The 22,688-nt window shown below is 42.1% G+C and overlaps 1 protein-coding gene across 4 annotated transcripts; it reads left to right on the plus strand.

The window, feature by feature from the left end:
- Positions 1 to 2: 2 nt before the first annotated feature.
- LOC148901530 (sodium/potassium/calcium exchanger 3-like) lies at positions 3 to 22,371 on the plus strand. 4 transcript variants are annotated; one of them, XM_088988859.1, is made up of 18 exons: positions 5 to 546; positions 677 to 781; positions 5,718 to 5,794; positions 5,881 to 5,955; positions 6,062 to 6,146; positions 7,878 to 7,981; positions 8,123 to 8,197; positions 8,926 to 8,951; positions 9,027 to 9,080; positions 9,241 to 9,377; positions 11,412 to 11,581; positions 14,794 to 15,061; positions 15,160 to 15,326; positions 16,261 to 16,375; positions 20,373 to 20,485; positions 21,424 to 21,489; positions 21,572 to 21,612; positions 21,816 to 22,371. In XM_088988859.1, the coding sequence occupies exons 1-18, from the start codon at positions 438 to 440 to the stop codon at positions 21,931 to 21,933; spliced, it is 1,905 nt and encodes a 634-aa protein (XP_088844985.1). In that variant the 5' UTR covers positions 5 to 437; the 3' UTR covers positions 21,934 to 22,371. The 4 variants fall into 4 exon arrangements, with proteins under 4 accessions (XP_088845012.1, XP_088844985.1, XP_088844993.1 ...); XM_088988876.1 differs by having other exon boundaries at positions 17 to 546; positions 11,412 to 11,500; XM_088988867.1 differs by having other exon boundaries at positions 16 to 546; positions 21,572 to 22,371.
- The last annotated feature ends 317 nt before the right edge of the window (positions 22,372 to 22,688 follow it).

Here is a 22,688-nt window from a genome sequence, read left to right on the forward strand (position 1 = left end):
TCATCATCCACGCTCTCAAGGCTGCGAGTCAGACGGCGCCCCCTAGTGGCACGATGTGCAAATCGCTTAATGAAACCGCCTTCCCTCGCTCCCCTTCTCGGCATTAGCCGACAATCCGATTTCGTTGTGACATGAAAATTCAAATATGAGGACTCCTTGACGTTTTTGTCTCCGAGCCGGTTAACGTTTGGACTGGGCAGGTGGACCCGAACTGCTTCCATCTGGGTCGGATGCTGAAATGCTGCTGACGGGGCGAGCCTGTTGACTCCTTATCCCCTGGAAGAGAAACGATCATCAATCAAGACGATATCCCTAAATCTATTGCAACTGTCTGTGTTTTGTCTCGTTTGTGCACGCTGAAGAGCATCTCCGACACGCGAATGAACCGCGACATGTTCTGAGTGTCAAAAGGCCGGCGAGTGGTGTCGGCGGGCGAGATGAAGGTGCCGAGCAGACCGAGGCACACGCCGCTCCTCCCCCGGCTCTGCGTCAGTGGACTCGGTCTGCTCGCAGCTGCCTGGGTGTTGCATCCGAATGATGTTACAGGTGCTCTTTACAATTTCCTCGTATCCATGATAAAATATTCCGGTTGTATATGTCTTCACTGAACGCATGCTTTGAGCGCTCAACAACAATATGTGATCAATGTGTGTTAACAATAGCTTCCTCTCTATAGAATCTCGTCGACACTCTGGGGATGTTGATGTCATCTTATCCAAAAAACAGGTCGCCCTACCGAAAGATGACAGCAATCAATCCTTACAGCCCTCTGCTAAATCTGGTAAATCGTTCTCTCCTGTTTTAAAAATGACACGATGAAGATATAACCTTGAAATACAGTAGTAGGGGTAAGTGTGAATAAAAAAAATGATGCGGTTATCTATCGATCCGCCGATCCATCTATCCCTCCTTCCCTCCCTCCCTCCCTCGCTCCCTCACTCCACCTATTTACTTCGTACAAAATGTTCGGGGTACTTGGCTTATCCGGCAAATTTCAGGATAAGCCTAAAATTCATACAGATGAAATGTAAAGTATTTTGATAAAATCCAAAGTAAGAAAAATGATGGAATTATGTTTTCACAAATAACAGTCAAAGTTAATCATTGATCAACACACCTACTTTCTTTTCGCCAGCCGATAGAAAACAGAAGCGCTGGAAAGAATGCTCATCAATGATTTCACTGGCTTTGCAGGAATGAAACTCTGCTTTACAATTTTCTGGTCTGTTTCCATACCCTAGTCTTTTCTTTTGGCCACCCAAACAACTGTTCGGCTGAATATGAATGGTATATTGCTACACGGCGCCCAGGCATTTCCCTGAATAACTCGATGACAATGTCAAAGAGCAGTTGACGGGCAAAGCAACAAGGCATTACAATGTCTGACTGACGACTGCAAATGTTGTCACTCACCAGAGATTGCCAAACAAAACCATTTTCCTTCTTAAGCGCATTGCTATGGGTCTAACTGTGAACCCGGGAGGGTTACTATTAACAATGTATAAACTAGGTTTAGACCTAAGTATTACGTCTGTGTAAGCTCTCAGTCGTACAGGAGTGGTCCATCGATGAGAAGGTTTCTTCAGCCGTCATCTGTACAATTTTGAAGGTTATATAAATAGGGCCGATACGACCAGTCAGACTTTAGTTCGCTGACGAAGCCTCTTGGATAGGAGGCGAAACGTCCGAAACCTTCAAAATTGTACAGATGACGGCTGAAGAAACCCTCTCATCGACCTAAGTATTACTCAAAAGATGTTTGTTTAGCCCAGTTGATTTTACCCCTGACTTTTCATCTAACCTTCTCAAAGCTTTTGACTTTACATGTTCAACTGTTATGTGTTTCTGTACTTTTTGCAAAAGGTGTATGTATGCTCCTTGAATCAACCATTGAATGTCCTACTTAAATTAGAGCTTGTGTCTAAACAGTCATCCTCATTATGCTATTCGCATTTTGACATCATGAGACCATGATGCATTAACAGGACCTTGCCATTCTGATGCTTGAAACGTTCTCAGATGGGGGTGGCCACCGAGCTTAGAGTCTCACAGAATGTCATCAGATGGTTGCAATCATCGGAGACTGGAAGAAACACATAAAGAGGTGGGGGTGGACCTTTAGTCACACCTCATCCTGATGACCTATATTGTGAACAAGGACTTTAGGGTCATCGTGCTAGATGACTTGCATTGTCTCACATGGGCCAACAAGCATTTACCTTACCTTATCTGTGATGAAGCTCGATTCACCTTGACTGGATGTGATGGCCACTGGTGATCTTGGAGACCTCGAGGAAAGTGCGTTGAATCAGTCATTGTTGTCGCCAGACAAGCTCTTGGGGGTGGTTTTGCAGTCTGGGAAAATATGTCCAGTCAATTCAGACCTCACCTCCACTTTGACAAGACCATGCTGCCTGAAAAACATTAATTCACGAAACAATGTGGGCCTCATTTCGTCTTGACAGACGACAATTCTCCAGATCATCTAGGTCACATCACCAGGGAACGACTGTTGGAAAGTGGTGTACCTCAAATGAGACGACCTGCACTTTACCCCCAGACCTAGATCCTATAGAAAACTTTGGGATCAGACGAGTTGTCGTGTAGACTCTCGAAATTCTCCACCCAGAATCTCATTGTTCTGTGAGCTGCCCTTCAAGAAGGGAAGGAAGTCATGCCTGAGCAGACCATTAGTCAACTCGTGAACATCATGAGAGGTCGTTGTCATGTTTCGATTTGCAACCAATGGCTGGCACTGAAAGACCCTGCCTGCAGCCTCATAGGTATTGGTCGTTTTAATCAATGGCAGTTAAAAGGACACCCGGCACGACCATTCAGTGTCGGGTCATTGTTTGTTTAACCCTGTCAGGTTTGTTTTGTCTTATGTTTTACTCATGTTTTTGTTTGCTACTTTCTGTTCTGATGACTTTGTTGTTGGAGATTTTGTTCCTGCAGACTTTATTTAATACATTTATTTAATAAATTTAAAAAAAATTGTAAAATACACACAGCTCCTTCTTCCTGCCTAAATTTTTGGGGTCCACCACCACCTTGCAAATCGTGACAATGATGAGTTGTTGAGAATGTTCCCATTTTTTGATGTGGTGTACCCACCATTGTTGTTCCGTTTTTTTTGAGTTAATTGTTTGAGATGAGGAAATCACAAATGCACCCTTCAACTAAATTGTCAACATAATATCACTTCTTACATTTCCCCCAAATTTGGCTTGAAATATCCCTAACATGTGGGTAGTGTGAGATTGTTGATTTTGAGACATTTTTTTCCGACTATGAGAGGGGCAGGGGGTGGGTGGGTCGAGCGAGAGAGTGCATCTACGGCACCACATTTTGAGAATTATTTTCTCTCGACAATAGGAGACAATTTTTCTTCGCAATGCCTTGTGATTCATATCTGGGTTTTAATATTCAAAGCACTGAATGACAAGGTCATGCACAAATAATATTTTTATCATATCTCACTGTGTGGACTGTTTCTTGGCAAATCATGTGCCCACCACAGAGTGTGCCAAGTACCACAACATCCACATAGTATTAAAAACTGATACACTGAGGCTCACATAGTGTTTGTAGTCTATGAGGGCTGCGGTTGCTAAGAAACTGATGGATGCTTCTGTGGTTGGACTCTGTGTTGAATAGAAGCTCTTCATTAGTAGCTCATCACCTAATCGTGTTTTCGTGTAGTGGGGCGGTTTTTTTCGAGATACAGTGAGACCTTGGCTTACGAATTTAATTGGTTCCCAGACAGAGTGTGTAAGGCGAAAAGTGTGTATCCCAAAAACATTTTTCCCATAGGAATCCATTAAAATGAGAATAATCCATTCCTAGGTTTCCATAAAATATAATTTTCAACTAAATAAGCCTAAAAACTACACACAACATACGTTAGTCTATGTATAATAAATGTGCTATTGTATTGTAATGAAAGAAATACGCTGCACTGTATAATAAAGTCACTTTATTTACATTTGTGATGGTCATTGATGGCTTGATGGAATGGCGTTGGAGGTCGGCGGTCAGAGGGAATTACTGTTTGGAAAGACAGTCACATTCTATAAGGACTGAAATTAAAGAAATAAACTACTGTAAAATAAAGTCGTTTTATTTACCTTTGTGATGGTCATTGATGGCTTGATGGAATGGCGTTGGAGGTCGGACGTCAGACGGACTTGCTGTTTGGAAAGAGAGGCACATTACACGAGGACTGTAATTAAAGAAATAAACTTTACTGTAAAATAAAGTTTTATATACCTTTGTGATTTTCGTTGATGGCTTATGGACGGAGAGGCACCTTCCATAAGGACTGTTGGTAACTCAACCTCTGGTGTGGCTTTTCTTCTTTGCTTCTTTGGAGACTCCTCATCATTTTTGCCGATTAAAAACCTCTGAATTGACACCTGTTGCTTTATGACTTGTAAGGTCGTACGAAGCTGAGGCATCACATTATCGTTCATCATGTTGATGATTCTGATAGCCACAGTCTTTTCTGGATGGAACTGCTCGATAAAAGCCTGCACATCATTCCACTTTGTCAACATTGTCTTGATGAGCTCACTTGATGCCATCTCCTCCTCCTCACCCTCAGATGTTCTCGAACCATCCGTTGCTGGCTTTAAAATCCTCAATAAGCGGCGAACTTCCAGGTTGCCGCATGGCGATATCGGCGTGAATTAGCCGTGCTTTCTCGCATATACAGTAAAATCTCGTTATATCGATATCGGTTATGTCGATAGTACTGCGTATTACGATACTATTTCTATGAACGCAAGGAGAAAATTTACATGCCGCAGGATCGGATATATCGATAGTCCAGTTATATCGATATTTTTTCCGACTCTCGAGAATATCGATATAACGAGACTTTACTGTAATTGTTTTACTCACGCTGTCGCCGGATAACTGCTTTTCGTTAATCCAAATTAACAGAAGGTTTTCAACTTCTGCGATTGCCCGAGGCCGTTGCTTTGACACCACGGAAACACCTTTTGCAACAGACGCACCTTTGATGGCTACTCTGTTTGCGGAGAATGGTAGCAATGGTTGACTTAGCATAGCCGTACTGGGCCACTAAATAACGCAAACGCACACCTCGTTCGTGTTTTTCAATTATCTACTTCTTCTCCTCGACTGTGATTTTGTTTTGTCTTCTTCGGCTGAACACAAGCCTGTGGTGCGGTCTTTTTCGGTCCCATAATAGCAAAATTATCTGCAAATAGCTCCTCGGAGGCGATCAACATGTGAATTCAGAGAGAGGGGGGGTTTGAACACAGAATGACTTATTTGTCCAAAGTCAAATCTGTCTCACTCGATTTGACTGTCACATCTATCAGGGAAGGACACTGTAGAAGTGCAACATTGCGCCTTTTGGAAGTGAGCAACACAATTGACAAAAGTCTCAAAGATGGTAGAAGTGCTAATGGAGAGTAAGAAGAAAAAATATGACAGGAAGCTAATTTGGGGTAAAGCAGCTTAGTCATACACTTGATCACATTTTCCCCAAAGTGGTTTTTTGTCAGTCCTTCTTTGGGCATCTCGTGAAGGAGATTGCACAAAAAGAACTGGTGAGAAAGTTGCTGCAAAAAACAGGTTTAAACTAGAATTTTCTGAATTTCTGTCTGATGTTGAAACACTGAATAACTGAATTATTAATGCTTCGGTTAATAGTCCACTGTTTGTTGTTGTTGTTGTCTGTCGCTCAGCCATCAGTGAGTTTCCCGAAGACATTTTTACACTGGAGCAGCGGAGACAGGGAGCAGTTGTTCTTCATGTGCTCTGTGTGAGTAAACGGCATGCTGAGATGAACGCTGGAAGAATCTCATGATGTTTCTTCAGAAATCACGAGGTCCTCTCTGATCTTTGCAGGCTATCTACATGTTTCACGCACTTGCCATTGTGTGTGATGTTTATTTTGTGCCATCACTGGAAAAAGTCTCAGAGGTGTGAGAGCATTTTTATTGTGATTGGTTATGCTTAGGCATTGTGAAAAGCATTTAAAAAAATCAAAATATTCCACCTTTAATGAGCCTCCTTTGCTGTACTGTAGAACCTGCAACTCAGCCAGGATGTGGCTGGGGCAACTTTTATGGCCGCCGGGAGCTCTGCCCCTGAGCTCTTCACTTCTTTGATTGGTCAGTCCAAAACTCATTTCGTCTATTACTCACTCTGGAGTTAACACAATCGTATCCTGTCAGCATATTGCAACCAATCATCAGCAGCTTCACCCCATTCGGACTAATAATTGTCTAGTTATTCACGGATGGAGCTGACTTGGAGACTTTTATCCTTTCCTGAATGGATATTTATTGGAGATGTGTGTGTTTTATGTTTTTTTTCTCTTATTAAGCTTGGACAAAGTTGAGCTTTCCAAGCAGTCAGAACATAAGCAGAGAAGCTGCAGAATAGAAAAGAAAAGGATTGTACACGCAAACATCTTGGTGAAGCAAGCACTTCCAAATCAACTTAAATTAACTGTATTTTTATCCCCTCTTCCAAAAAAAAACAACAACATCGTTAAAAAAGATGAAGAATCCAGCATGATGGTAAACATAGTGCACTTACATAACAATTTGTCTACACTCTATTGTCCATATTTATGCTAGTGTATTTAAGAAGCGGTGCACCGTCCAAGAGAATGGTGTTTCTTTATAATTGAAAATAACTTTTATCATTCTGCACCTTACCCTGGCCAACAACAGAATCCAGAGTTTGTTGTGGGTTTTTTTCTCCCCCTTTGGTCCTGTCTAAAATCCAACCTACTGTGTTATACTAGCGTCATCCTAGCTAGCCCTAAGCAAACCAGTCTTCGACCGTCCTGTGTCCAAGTATCCATCCTTTTCTATGCTTTTGTGACAGCATGAGAGGCCAACAGCACAGTAACAAAGACGTTAATACACTGCTGAACTGCACTTTATTGTCAATGAAATTTAAAGTTCAATAGCCAGCCAAATATTCCCATACACACACAAACACTGTTGCGCTTTCATGCAGGTGCACTTGACACATACAGCAGGACATCCGTTACGTTGAGATATGAGTGCCCGTCAAACATTTCTTGGTGATGCTAAGTTTGAATATTCTGATTCAGTGTTAATTTTTAATGGGCAATTTATCACTCCGTACTTCACACACAGAGACACATACATGCTGTCAAAACTAAAATAAAAGCATGCGGAAATGATTACATTCCAGTGAAATATGAGGAAAAAAACATACAACACTGATCTGATAAGAAGATAAACATGGTTTCAAAAAGGTCACATACAAGCAAGAAAAAAAATCAGTCTTGGACTCGATAAACATGGATGGGGGTTGTGGGTGCACCAAAAGAAACCGAAGAAATCTTTACAGAATTGGAGTGAAGAAATGAGTAATTTTTTGCTTTTAGAGTGCCGCTCAGAACCGGTTTGATTCGATTCAAGCAGTGAAAATAATTAAGCGTGTTTCCACACAGTCTGCCTTTCAATTTTCCCACATCACAATTGATCCCGGGGGTTCTGCTCATTGTGCGAATAAATCCCAGATCAGTCCTGCTTCACTGTTGTCAGACTAGCAAATGCTTTAAAAGACATCAGTGTTTTTGAAGACACTCTTGAGTTCCCAATGATATTGGTTGAAAATATTACAGACACAACTCTTTTTGGATTTTGACCTCGGGCTCGATGGCATTGATTGTAAAAACACTTTAATGACTTGATGTCATGGTGTCGAGCTGCAGTAGTATTACTGCATTTGTGACTGTAGTAGACCCTTAGTTGAATGGAATGCTAAAACATGTGAAGAATGAGACAATGTGAAAACAAAATAAATAAAAAAAAAATACTTTGGGAATAGTGATTTCATCATTTAATGATTTTTTTCAGGAGTGTTTATCACAAAAGGGGATGTCGGTGTGGGAACGATTGTGGGTTCGGCGGTCTTTAACATCCTGGTCATCATTGGGATCTGTGGCATCTTCGCAGGACAGGTCTTACAAACACACAGGCACACACACACATCATACGCACACACAAATACACAATTAAGATCATATTTGCTTGATCTGAGAAATAAATGTTTTTTGTGTATGAATTGTGGGTCCCACAATTTGTGGGTCTTCTCTCTACAGCCAATTTCTCTGAGCTGGTGGCCGTTGTTTCGCGATGCTGTCTTCTACATCTTGTCCATCATTGTGCTCATTGCGGTGAGGCACATTGCTCAGAAACCTCAGTTAATGTCTTTTATCTCAAGGATGTACTTGATCAGGAGTGCCCAACCACTCGATTGCAGCCCCCTTATAGTCTGCGGACTGGTCACAATTTGACCTCCATAGGTGTCACAACCAATGAGAAAAAAAAGAGTAGTGTGTGTTTGTGTGTGTAGGCGTTAGTATTATTTTTTGTTTTAGTGTTCACTGTAACCTAAGCATCCTCTCAGTTTCACACTCACAAAAGATATACTAACAAAAAAAGTCACATTTAATCTATAGTAGCGCATGACCTGCATCACAGGAAGTTGTTGTCGGTCAGCCATCTAACGTTGGAGCCAGCAATCAGTGATGTTGGGGTGTATACAGTACATTTTTTTGTTTATTGTCATTCCAAATTTGTTTGATTCAAGTTGCAATGGTGATGTTTCTGCCCTTAACACACTAAGGTAGTCAGTGATTTCCTTTTTACAGGTTTGGACTTGTATTGCATCTATTTTTCTGTGTGTCATTCATCTTAGGGCTCGTCATAACTGTCGATCACCACGGCATGGGTGTTATGCATATGTGCCATTGTGTTTGCGTATGCATGCATGTGCAAGTCGATCGCAGTAAGTTGGCTGCTTGGAAATTAGGTCTTGGGTCAAAAAAGGTTGGGCACCCCTGACCTAGGCAAGTTAATTCAACCATCATCAACTTGTTATCTTTTTTTTGTGAAATTGCAGGTGATCTATGATGAAAAAGTGCAGTGGTAGGACATCAATTATTACATTATATCGCATCTACATGGTAGTATTTCGAAATGTGTGTATGTGTGCATCTGCAGGTGGGAAACAATAATACTGATCTCCATGTATGGAACATATATAATCATTATGAAGTGAGTTTAAACTTCTTAATTTCCTTCTTAACCCTTTCATGCACCCTGTAACCTGATAACCTGATGAGATGTACTAACCGATGTCCCTGAAAATGTTAATATGAAACCTCCATGCCATCTGAAACAGTGTGTGTGTGCGTTTGTGTGCGCACATGTGTAGATTCAATGGCTATCTGTGCAACCTGGCCGAGAAATACTGCAGCAAGGCAGGTCAACCGTGTTTGAGTGGTCTGCGACGTGCAACGGCGGTGGGGAGTGCCGGCGACTGTGATGCCGACAATGTCCCGTTGAAGTCCGGTATGTTCGCCCAAATGCAAGCATATCAGTTCATTCAGTGACGCAATTGAGGCTGCCGCCATGGAGGTTTGACTAGACTGAAATAGAACTGCACCACATGGGACCAGCCCATGAGGCGTTTCGTGACTGGGTTGCAAAGAGACTGAAGAAGAAGTATTTCTTTGCTCATGACACTGTGAAGGAAGTTTTTTTTGTAAATCAGGTGGGTGGTAGAGCTGCCCGATACCTGAAATTTTGATATCAATTGATACTGGAGCCAGTGCCGCCCATTAACCAATACCTAGGACTTTGACGTTATTATACTATATTATAACGGTATGTCATTTGTGTGATTAAATAATATATTTTTCTTTTGGAGTTCTTGACCATGCCAGAATATAATATCCTCAATGAAAGTATACCTGGACTATTGTTTAACTAATTGACTGCCAGACGATGTGCAAAAATGTGTCCACTCCAGTGCCAGGGTTTTGGTCATTGTCACTCAAATTCCAGGACCCACAGAATATTGAGTTTTAGGACTTCATAAACATTCAATGCAGCGTGAGAAACTTTCGTCTCTCTTCTTTCATCAGAAAAAAAGTTAATTCCTAAATTATATGGGTCTGGCGTTATATGATCTTGATATGAGGGCGGCTGTCCAATATACAATGCAAGACATACATATTGGTTCATATTACGCTTTAACAACAGCTGAAGCTCGAACAAAGCGCTAAAATGGAAAAAAGGGAAATGTTGCCCCTTGTGGAAGGGAAAAAACAGTGCCAGAGGCCATGTCTAGCGCGTTCTTCTTTTCCTTTCGGCTTTTTCCTTCAAGGGGTCGCCACAGCAAATCAGTGTCCTCCATGTTTAGAGGTATGATCCGCATGTTTGTTTTGGCCAAGCTTTTACGTCGGATGCCCTTCCTGACACAACCCTCTGTATTTATCCGGGCTTGGGACCGGCACAAGAAGACTTATGTCCCTTTGTGGCTACAGAACAAGAAACTCGCTCAGTTGTGGGCACCCAAACAAGAAAAAACAAAACCCGAACAAATTCGGGAATGGTGCTCTACGCCATATTTTCAATTCTTATATAAAGTTGTGAATAAGTTAAAGCCACACATGGTAAATTCTTGATATACCTAGACGTGTCTATTTTGAGCTCGCAAAGAAACGTCAGCCAGTTCCTCTACTTCAAACGCCTTCTCCAAGCTTGTTTGATGCGGTCGCACCGATGAGCTGATTTCAGTCTCACTTTCCTCTCAGCTTGGCTTACAGTGCACTGCCGGTCAGGGAATGCAAAAAGAAAACAACTGTACACTCTGCTAGCTGATGTGTACTACATCAAGCTATTCTCACACCTGGTGTACATGTATAGCTTGTATGATATTTAACAACTGTCAAAAAGTTTGGGATATTTAAGTTTCAAAGCGAACTTTAAATGCATTCAAACCATGACAGGTGAACTCAATGTGATTTTCTCAAGGCTTTTCAAATACACATTTCCAATTGTTAAATGTTACAGGACTGTTTCACAAGTTTCTGTTTTCTGACGTGGAACTTCACGGCAACATTCCCAACGTTTGACCTTTGTATTGATGTTCTCCTACGAATCGAGTGGGTGACATCATGAGGCAAAAACTCATAGCTATAATCACTGACATCACTGTAGCGCACAGGTGTCAAAGTCAAGGCCAAATCTGGACCGCCACATCATTTTTTTTCAGCCCGCGAAAGCAAATCAAACGTGTGAAAAACTCCAAACCCAAATTTCAAATTGTGGTATGAAAAACACAATAACAGTCATTATTCTTGACTTCAGATTTGAAAACTAGTTATTAATTAATTTGTTGTGCGCTCTAAATGTAATATGTGGGGATGATGAAACATTCTAATGGCTTCCCCAAATTCATAACGGCCCCCCGAGAGGAAACCGTAACTACAATGAGGCCCGTGGCAAAAAAATGACTTTGACACCCTTGCTGTAGAGTATGTTTTCTCTGATTTCTGCACATCATACCTTCCTCTACTTTCCGCCGCCATCTTGACTCAGACTCGTGCGCTGTGGTCGGTCAGGACTCCGGGGTGATGATGGTGGATGAGCTGCTCAACCAGCACCCGCACCAGCTCACTTTCTCAGAGGCAAGCCTCCGCCTTCTCATCACCTCGCATTTCCCCCCCTACACCCGCCTGCGAATGGCGGGATGCACGGTCATCAATGAGGTACACTACATGGCTTGCACCCTTTTCCAAACTCCATGTAGTGGCATAGTGAGATGATGCACTTTTGCTTACACAAAATACATATAAATCGTTCCTCTGTAGTAAAGATAAAATCAATTGAAGATGGAAAGAAAAGCAACGGTTCCAGCTGATGATGCACTAATAATGTTGTCGCCATTCAGGTAAACTCTAAATGGAGAAAGAAAATACAAATTGTCAAGTCAAGACTGGGACCAAAGAACTTTAAAAGGACAGAGGCGATCATTAAAAAGGGAGAGACAAAGACAAAAATGTACTCAGGTCGCGGATGGCCACCGAAATGGCAAAATAGGGTAAAATGCCCATCTCTTGCATTCGATGACCATGCTCGTAATTCAGAATGGATGAATGCAATTCCAGTCCCCCACGGCCTAAAAATTAAATTTTTGTAATGTGCCTTTTAATACCATAATAGAAAATACACCCCTAATATTGGGACCTGCTTCTTAGCATGGGAACAACATCATTAAATACATCGTAAAGAATGAAATACGTTGTGCATCATGAATCATTCCTCATGGTGGTGTGTGTGTGTGTGTGTGTGACTTGGATACTGGCCCCATGTAGATCTCAATCGAGATAAATTTCTCAACTACTGCAAGTGACTCATCACGATGCAGTTTGTTGTTTATTTGCAGATAATAAATAATACAGCCCTGTGATCCTGTGTGTGTGTGTATTTTTAATATGGTCTTTCTCTAATATAGTGATATCTCAGCTTATGAACTCAATTGGTTCCCAGAAAGGTTGTGTAAGGCGAAAAATTAGTCTGCCAAACATTTCCCATACGAAACCATTAAAAATGAGAATAATCTGTTCCCATTTGCCCATAAAACATAATCGTCTACTAAATAAGCCTTAAAGGACAACAGACGCCTCGGGACAAGTTGTGTCCATAATTTGTAAAATCACTTCAAATGACTTCTACTGAGCATATTTTACAAAGATTCCACCGCATCTAGCTATATTTTACGTTTTAAGCCCCGCGCTGAATATTCAGGAAGTCTTGTTTTTGAGTTGGTGACGATTCCTGACGTCACGTCACGTCAGGAACGCCCCTGACCGAGAAAGCGACACACAATGCACTTTGGGTACTTTGTTTGGTCTGAAAACTTCGTGTTGATGGCGAAATTAGAAGGAAAACACATAAATAACATGATGGTGAATCGTTGTGTGTTGCACCAAGACTATGATTTGATTCTAGTTGACGCAAATTCCCAGCAGATTAATCAGCCCATTTCTAACGGAACTTGGGCACCATTTTGTGGATTTTCTGGGACGCTACACATCAGTCCTGACACCTCAAAATGACCCGGAAGGACTTCTTTGATCAATTGCAAACATTTATGCTTTCTTCTTCAGAACTATTTGAATCACATTCATAACTGGATGAGTAACAAGAAAGCATCTTCTCCGAATCTGAAGCCATTGTTTTGATTCGAGAGCAAGGCAAGACCTCTTGGTGTGATGTCGCAAACAAGGGGGCGGGAACTTCTGAAACTGAAACTTTTTCAGATCATTTTGAAGTGGTTTTGGAAGACTTTAAGTCATTTTTATTGGTGTTTTTCATTTGACTAAAAATATCAGCCTGCATGTTTTGGGTATTTCAGATTCTATAAAACGTTTTTCTGATGTCAGTTAGGAAACACAAAAATGTTATTGGTTGTCCTTTAAAACTACACAAAATATACCTTATTTTATGTCTAATAAATGTGCTATTGTACTGGAATTAAAGAATTACATACCATTGTGATGGTCGTTGATGTAGTTGCCTCTTGATAATATCCGAGTGAAGTTGGCGTGCTTTCTCAGCAATAATATCCTCATTCACACGGTCCCCTGCTAGTTGCTTTTCGTTAATCCAAATCAACCGAAGTTTTTCAACCTCTTCTGTTGCCTGACACCATTGCTTCGACAACACAGAAACACCCTTGGCACATGTAGCAATGGTCGACTTAGCATACTGGGACGCTAAGTCACACAAACGCACACCTCGTTCGTGTTTTTTCGATCATCTCATTCCTCTACTCGACCGTAATTTTCTTTTGTGTCCTCTTTGGCTTAACACGAGCCTGTTGTGGGGTCTTTTTCGGTCCCATAATAACTCCACTCGCTAGCAAAGCACATCTGCACTCAAAGGAAGTGTGGAAAACTAGTCCGCCAGCCACTGTGGCGCTCTTCGACCATGTGGTTTGGTGTTCTTCCGCCGAAAACTAGTCCGCCGGCCACCGTGGCGCTCCTTGTGGTTTGGTTGCCGAAAACTAGTTCGTTTGCCAAAATTATATTCTCGCGAATTGAATGTTCGTAAGTCTGTGTAAGATCTCCGTCGTACAGGAGTGGTCCATCGATGAGAAGGTTTCTTCAGCCGTCATCTGTACTTTTTTGAAGGTGTCGGACTATCCAAGAGGCTTCGTCAGCGAACTAAAGTCTGACTGGTCGTATCGGCCCTATTTATATATCCCTAATGTTCAGACATGGAGGCGCCGGACACAGCTATGATAGGTCCCTACTCTCAGGTTGGGGGGAGCAGTTAATGTTCGTAAGGCAAAAAGTTCATAAAATAAATTCTTCGCCAGCCGAGGTAACACTGTATGTTGATGCATTTGCGTTTAAAGGTTTAAAGGCAATGTTAGAACACACATGGATGCAATATGTTGATGGATTTTGCATTGCGTGCTAGCATCTAGCAAGCAGGCAAATGTTTCGTCTGACAATAAACTTGAAATGGCAGTGGCATGAAACAGCTTGAAGCCTCATTTGAAATAATTTCGCTTTTTGTCAAATGATTTGACTATACAGAGCCACCATACTTCATGTGCACTCCACAGGCAATATTTTCTTGGAAAAATATAAGTAAGGGCACCCATAACTCAAGACCCCAGTTTATTTCATCCAAAGGCTGATAAAGCCTTTTATCACATCATTAAAAATACAGAAACGCTAACAAACTCTCTTTACAATGTGATCCGTTCTTCTTCTCCCTTGCATCTGTCCTCACCATTTTCCATATTTAATTTGCTCTACAGTGATGACGTGTGCATGTGTCTCATATCTGCTTCTCTACTTGTCAGCTGTTTGACCCCAACATGAACTAACCCCAAGCACCCCGCAGCTGCTCGTTTAGTGTTCCAGACTCTTTCATCATGTACCTGGGTGTCGTCACCCCCCTACAGAGGCAGAGACTGGTCCGAGCTCAGGTGGAATCCAAAGATGGCTGCGCCGCGGGGGATGATGGATGTGGACCGGGCGGGTCATGTGGAAGAGAGAACGGGGCGCTTGCCGAGGCGGACTTCCAGGCTTTGGACGTGGGAAGAAGAGAGGCAAAGGAGACTGCGAGGGAGGTTGGAGGCGCAGCTGCTCAGTCCAAAGTGGAGGAGGAAGAGGAAGAGCAGGACGCAGACGATGATGACAACGCTCCCTTCAAACCCTTCATCTTGCCAAGTGAGCACTTGATGGCTTCAATATCTGGTCTGCAATGTCAATGAATGAATCTGTAATCATGCCTCTGGATGTGTGTTTGTGTGTGACTATGATGTCAGATGGTGGGTGTGTGCGAGCAAAGTGGCTGTTCTCCTGGCCGGTGAGTCTCTTGCTTCACTGCACGGTGCCCGACTGCAACCTACCACAGTGGGAACGCTGGTACCTGCTCACCTTCCTGACCTCCACACTGTGGATCGCCCTTTTCTCCTACCTCATGGTGTGGATGGTACGAAACACCCACCTCCGTCCTTAGATGCACGTGCAAATTACATTTTTATCATTGTGCAGCAGTTTTTAAAGCACTGTTGCCCATCTTTAGAGCTTTTTTTTAAGAAATCTTTGAAGACCGATATACAGTAAAGTCTCATTATATCGATATCGGTTAGATCGATAGTACTGCTTATTACAGTACTATTTCTATGAACGCAAGGAAAAAATTTACATGCCACAGGATCGGATATATCGATAGTCCGGTTATATCGATATTTTTTCCGACTCCCGAGAATATCGATATAACGAGACTTTACTGTAATTTCATGATCGATAAGATGAACATTAACTCATACGCTGCCATTCCTGAATTTATTTCGGAATTGAAAAGTGTGACATGGACCGCCATTTCCAAATGTGTATGGGTTTTATTTTTTCTTGCGAAGGTGCCGATAAAGCGCTGGCGACACCTCTGGCAAGGTTTTTTTACCTCCCACGAAAGGTCAGAATTTTGTCCATTGCCTTTTGTCCATTTTAGCGCTTTGTTCGAGCTTCAGCTGTTGTTAAAGCGCTATATAAACCAATATATATGTATTGTATTGTATTTTGGACAGCCACCCCCTTTTCGAGCTCAAACTCCAGACCCACATAACTTAGGAATTAACTTTTTTTTTTGATGAAAGAATAGTGTCTAAGATTTCTTACGGTGCATTGACTGTTTATGTAGTCCTAAAACTCAATATTCTGTGGGTCCTGCAATTTGAGTGAAAATGACAAAAACCCTGGCACTGGAGTCGACACGTTTTTGCACATCGGCTGGCAGTGAGTGAGTTAACCTCTTCCACCCATCTTAAAACGATTGCCTTCCAGTTGACAAATCTAAACAGTCAAAAATGAAGTTAGCCCATTCCAGTTCTCTGTGCCTTTGCCATATTTTCTTCTCTGTCCAGGTGACCATCATCAGCTACACTCTTGGAATTCCAGACGTCATCATGGGTATTACCTTCCTGGCGGCCGGCACTAGCGTACCCGACTGCATGGCCAGCCTTATTGTTGCACGACGAGGTGCGCATCCCGAACAACACAGCACACTGGGTGATATGTTACTGTGCAGTTGTCAAAGTCAAGGCTCTGGGGCCAAATCTGGCCCGCCACAACATTTCATTCGGCCCGCGAAAGCAAATCAAGCATGTCAAGTGCCATGATACTTGCTCAAGTCTGAAAGAGATTTCCAATTGTTGTATGTAAACCACAATAACACTCATTATTTTTTACTTCAAATTTGAAAACTTGTTATCGATTAATTTGCTGTGTGCTCTATATGTAATATGTGGAAGGGATTAAACATTCTATAGTAATAATAATAATACATTTAATTTACAAGCACCTTTCTGAACACTCAAGGACACTTTACAATTAAAAGAACAATACACAGAACAATAAAACCATAAATAAAATGATAAATGAGATGAAACTAGACCAGATATGGGCAAACTACGGCCCGCGGGCCACATACGGCCCGTTAGGCTTTTTAATCCGGCCCGCCGAACTTGCCCAAATTATAGTAAAAACAGTTTCTAAAACTCATGACAAAAAGTTAGCCAAGAACAGGGCAAATAACTGAAAAGTTGCCTGGCCCAATTTTCACAACTTGAAGCACAATCAGACAACTAATCACATTAAAAAAACATTGTCACGAAGTATAAAGTTTTTTTTTATATCAAGAATGCACCGACTACAAATGCTACCTTGCTTAATTTACGGTAAATGTGCATGGCTGTAGATTTTGCTGCAGTAGTCAATTGTCATTTCGGTGCACAATGCAACGTTTGCATTGCTTTCTACGAGCCACTAAGCCCCTTTCATAAGTCTCACGTACACTTTACAGTCACGGTTTAATGTAAATTTACGTTTTTTTAGCGTCACATATGTTGTTAGCTTCTTTTGAATCTTTCTTCTGGGCTGAGGTTCTGTGCATCTATTTTGGAAAATGACATGCAATTGCACGACTTTATAACGCTTGCGAAAGTCCGGAAGAAAGAAGCAGGCTTCTGATTGGCTGCCGTGCCGAGTATGCAAATTTCAACTGCAGGTTTGGGTGCTCGGCGACGGTACACGTGTATTGTTTGCGCGTGAAGGCGCGAGCGTCAGTGAGGAGTTTGTTGAGCGCGCGGTCAGGACAAACCATCTATGATTTGGCGGAATTTAACACAAGTAGGTATTATTGAGCTTGAATATTTCGTTGTGTAATAATATGTTTTGAATGTTGAAAGTGATTCCTTTTTTCAATAAATGTTGATTTCTTTAACTTTGCCCCTTCAATGAAAACTTATTAAAAACAGACGCAATCTTGATAAATCACAGTGCATATGTTATTTTAATCTATTTCCATTTCCTCCTCCAAGTATCTGCGAAATAGTATGTAAACGCCATATTCCTTGAGACAAATTTATTAACTGATCAGGGATATTTTTCACATTTGAAAGACAGTTGACAGTGGGTTGTAGTGTTCTTACTGTGCTATGAGGTTTGTACACACTACATTTAAAGGACAACCAGCACCTTTTTTTTGTTTCCCACTGACATCAGAAAAACGTTTTATAGCATCTAAAATACCCAAATCAGGCAGGCTGATATTTTTAGTTAAATGAAAAACACCAATAAAAATGATTTCAAAATGCATCCGGAAATGGCCAGTTTCAGAAGGTCCCACCTCCCTGTTCGTGACGTCACGCCAAGACGTCTTGCCTTGCTCGAGAATCAAAACAATGGCTTCAGATTCGGAGAAGATGCTTTCTCTTTACTCATCCAGTTATGAATATGATTCAAATAGTTCTGAAGAGGAAAGCATAAATGTTTGCAATTGATTCAAGGAGTCCTCTCATGTCAATTCGAGCCGTCAATGACAGCAATGTAGCACCCAGAAAATGCAGAAGATTGCGCCCAAGCTCCGTTGGAAATGGGCTGATTTGTCAGATGGGAATTTGTGTCAGCGAATATCAAATAGTTGTCTTGGTGCAACACACAACGATTCACCATGGCGTTATTTATGTGTTTTCCTTCTAATTTCGCCATCAACACGGATCAACACGAAGTTTTCAGACGAAACAAAGTACCCGAAATGCATTGTGTGTCGCTTTCTCGGTCAGGGGCGGTCCAAACATGACATCACATGGGGATCGTCATCAACTCGAAAACAAGACTTCATGAATATTCAGCGCAAGTCTTAAAACGTAAACTATATCTATATGCTGTGGAATCTTTGTAAAATACACTCAGTCAGTCATTTGAAGTGATTTTATAAATTATGGACATAACTTGTCCGAAGGCGTCGGTTGTCCTTTAATGCTTTAGGTTTAGTATTTCCGGCCCAAACACTCCCTCCAAATGCTCCTGGCCCGGCCCCTCTGTCAAATTTTAGAACCCAATGCGGCCCGCAAGTCAAAAAGTTTGCCCACCCCTGAACTAGACCATAAATTCAATTTTAAACTGATGGGTTTTGAGGTGTTGAAAGTAGGAAGGGAGGCAATATTACGGATGTTGGGTGGAAGTGAGTTCCAGAGTTTGGGAGCACAGCGGCTGAAATCTCTGCACCCCATCGTGGTGAGACGGGCAGAGGGCACACAGAGGTGGAGGCAGGATGAGGATCGGAGGGACCGAGAGGCAAACGAAATTTGAAGCAGGTCAGACAGATGGGGGGCAAAGTTATCGATGGCTTTAAATGTAAAGAGAAGTATTTTGAATTCAATACAAAATTTAACAGGGGGCCAGTGGAGCTGCTGGAGGACAGGTGTGATGTGGTGAAAGGAGGGGTTTTTAGTGATGACCCGGGCTGAGGAATTTTGGACTAGTTGGAGTTTATGGAGAAATTTTTAATTGACACCGAAAAGAAGTGCGTTACAATGGTCGATATGGGAGGTGACAAGACCGTGGATAAGGATAGCAGCAGTGTGAGGGGTGAGAGAGGGACGGAGACAATTGATATTACGGAGGTGGAAAGTGGGGGAAAGATAGTGAGCTATCGAGGATGACACTCAGGCTCTTGACATGAAGGGAGGAGGACACGGTTGAACTGTCAATGATGAGAGAGAAACTGTTTGCTTTGTGTAGGGTGGATTTGGTACCGACAAGGAGTTCAGTTTTTTCGCTGTTTAGTTTGAGGAAGTTATGGAAAAAACAGGATTTAATTTCTGAGAGGCAAAGTGAAAGGGATGAAGGTGGAAGAGAGGTGTTTCCAGGAGAGGTAGAGTTGGGTGTCATCCGCGAAGCAGTGAAAGTGAATGCCAAATTAGCGGAAAATATTGACAAGGGGAAGAAGGCAACTAATAAAGAGAACGGGCCCTAGGATAGACCATTGGGGCACACCAGAAAACACAGGAGAGGACCATGAAGTGAAGGAGGTAAGTTGGATAAACTGTGAGTGGCCAGTGAGATAGGAGTGAAACCAGCGAAGTGGGGTGTGCGTGATGCCTAGAGTGGAAAGTCTGTTGAGCAGGATTGGGTTAGAAATTGTGTCAAACTTGCGGTCAGGTCGAGAAGGATGAGAATAGAGAGTGAACCGGCATCTGCTGCCATGACAAGATCATTAGTCATTTTTATGAGGGCCGATTCAGTACTATGGCGCAGACTGGAATTGTTCGTAAAGGTTATCGTGAGTGAGGTGAGAGTCAAGCTGGGAGGCAACCATTTTTTCAAGAATTTTAGCGATGAATGGAAGATGAGAAATTGGAAGTAAATTATTGAAATCGTTGGGATCTGAGCCAGCTAATGGCTTCCCCAAATTCATAACCGCCCCCCGAGAATAAAACCCTAACCACAATGGGACCCGCGGTAAAAATGACTTTGACACTCTTGCACTACTGAATCCCAAAACGGACAAAATGAATGTGTGTTTCATAAGCGCAGCTCTTGTTGCAGCGTTAGCGTTTTCTCTGCCAACTCAAAATCAGGTCGAGGCCCTAATCTGATACTTGAGCTATGTGTTTCTTCAATTCTTGTGAAGCCACGTCAAGGTTTTGTAAACGAATCCTCTTCCCTTTCTCACTGTGGTGTTTTCCCACAGGCCTAGGCGACATGGCCGTGTCCAACTCCATTGGCAGTAATATATTTGATGTTTTGCTGGGTCTGGGCTTCCCCTGGGCACTGAGGACACTCATTGTCAGCTACGGCTCTGTGGTAAGCTTGCACGTTATATCAAGCCCATTTCTACCTTGGCGTCGGGGGGGTATTCTTTGAAGTCTGATTATTTCTCAGCATTTCATTGCAGAAAGCAAGGGATAACTACATTCATAACTAGGGCATATTGCAAAGTAGGCTGCTTCATATGTAAAGAATATCGCCACAGTCTAAATCCAAAATCTTAAAACATCAGCTACTTGACCGCATTTTGGCTGGCCTTTCTCTGAGAAGTCGAACGAAACATTTTACTCTTGAACAAAAATGAACTAACGTTCACTTTAACACGTTTGTCAGGCAGAGAAAAGCACCACGTTCAGCTTACGTTAGCTCATAATGTGAAACAAGCACAACGTTGCTTGGCCCCAATAATGTTTCAGAGAAGTAAATTGTTGCTTTTTCGTTCCATTACGTGAAGTTGATTGTCATGTGCCTGTTGGTCACTATAAGGGTGTGTTTCACCAAATGTATGTTATTATTTGTTAATTACTATAGTTTTGTATGTGCAAACTGTGCACAGACCAGACGGTAGCTTACCATATTTTCTGGTGTATAAGGCACACCCAAAAGCCTTCATTTTCTTCGAAAGATGACCCTGCGATTGAACATAAGTGCACCTTATATGTGAAGTAATGTTGAGCAGCTCTCGCAACGATTGCCGGTTCCACCCGTGTGAAAGAAGTCATGCGTAACCTCAGCCTCTACTGTAGTGACTTATAGTATGGTGTGCCTAATATTTGGAAAACTTTTATATATTTATATATTATATTCGGAAAACCGTTTTCATTCACCTAATCGGTGCGCCTTATCCACGGAAAACGTATGAAAATACACCGTTCACCAAAAAATACGGTAATTTTGTTCGTCATCATGTTAGCTTTACGTAGCCTTGCCGTTTTTTTGTGGCTGTTAATGATTCAATGCTTTTGTTTCTTTAGGTGACAATCAACAGCAGGGGCCTGGTCTACTCGGTTATCCTGCTCTTGGCTTCAGTTATACTCACTGTGAGCACATCCGAGATTAGATCCATCTCAAACAAGTTCTACCAATGACAAGAAATGACCGAATGCTTTTCTCTCACTTCAGGTCCTGTGCGTCCATTTGAACCGCTGGAAGTTGGATCACAGGTTGGGCCTTTGGCTCATGCTGCTTTACGCCATCTTTCTTTTCTGCTCCATCAGCTTTGAGAGGCTGTAGACTAGGACATATAAACACACACTCACACACACACTCATGCGTTTTTGTCACTGGCTTGAATTTCACGCCTCACGTCTACAAGCTCTCTTAAATGGTAAATGGCTGTCACTCATATCGCGCTTTTCTACCTCAGGTACTCAAAGCGCATTACACTTTTGATGACACCACATCAGGGGCAACTGAGGGCTCGATGTCTTGCTCAAGGACACTTCGATATGGTTGAAACCACCAACCTCTGGGTTGGGAAATGACCACTCTACCACTGAGCCATTCTGCTCCCTTTTGCTAAAAGTATTTTACATGAGTTTTGTACCGCCACTTCTGCACATCATCCACAGACATTGAAAAAACTTTGTATTCGACATGTTATGCTTGTACTGTGCAAAAAAAAAATCACTATTTCAGCACTGCCACGCCTTTGTTGGGAGATTACATAGCATGTAGTTAGTACTTTATACGTTTTTTTTTGTGCTTGGATTCATCATACCTTTCTTTGGTAGCCGTCAATGACTGGCCGACCATGCGGTAGAGCGTGCGTAAGACGTGTTTGTTGGCTTGGTGAGCAAGTAGACTTTTTGTGCTTGGAAATTTGGAACTTGTTTTATTGTTTCTGAACGTCCGTGCCGAGAAGGGTTAATTTGGTGGTGTTGTTGTCTGGTACATTAAAATGCTGCATTGTGCAAAAATGATCCTACTCTTATTAAATGCCTGTTGTTTTCAGTTGCAAAATGGAATAGGACAGAGTTGTTTCACATTTCATGGTGAGTATTCATTACGAGGACTTTGGCATCAAATCAAAAGTAGATGACATTTAGTTGACTGAAATTTCATTGAAAAGGGCCAATTTTTTTTGTGATTATGCAATAAGTCAAGTGATGTAAACTAGCCAGACAACGCAACAGTCTCCAGCAAGCGGGAAGGACATGGCTGTTCAAAAAAAACAAAAACAAAACCAGCAGTCTTAAGTTAGACTGTGGTGTCGGGTTGTGAAAGCAGTCACACTGTG

This window comes from Hippocampus bargibanti, linkage group LG02 (assembly GCF_051943395.1).
Source record: "Hippocampus bargibanti isolate YZ-2025 linkage group LG02, ASM5194339v1, whole genome shotgun sequence".
In the NCBI taxonomy this organism is placed as follows: domain Eukaryota; kingdom Metazoa; phylum Chordata; class Actinopteri; order Syngnathiformes; family Syngnathidae; genus Hippocampus; species Hippocampus bargibanti.

Excerpts from the sequence above, each read along its gene's own strand:
- LOC148901530 (XM_088988859.1), top strand. The coding sequence starts at position 438 with ATGAAGGTGCCGAGCAGACCGAGGCACACGCCGCTCCTCCCCCGGCTC. Across the intron at positions 7,982-8,122 it reads GTGGCATCTTCGCAGGACAG|CCAATTTCTCTGAGCTGGTG; the intron begins GTCTTACAAACA and ends TTCTCTCTACAG. Across the intron at positions 8,952-9,026 it reads TATGATGAAAAAGTGCAGTG|GTGGGAAACAATAATACTGA; the intron begins GTAGGACATCAA and ends GTGCATCTGCAG.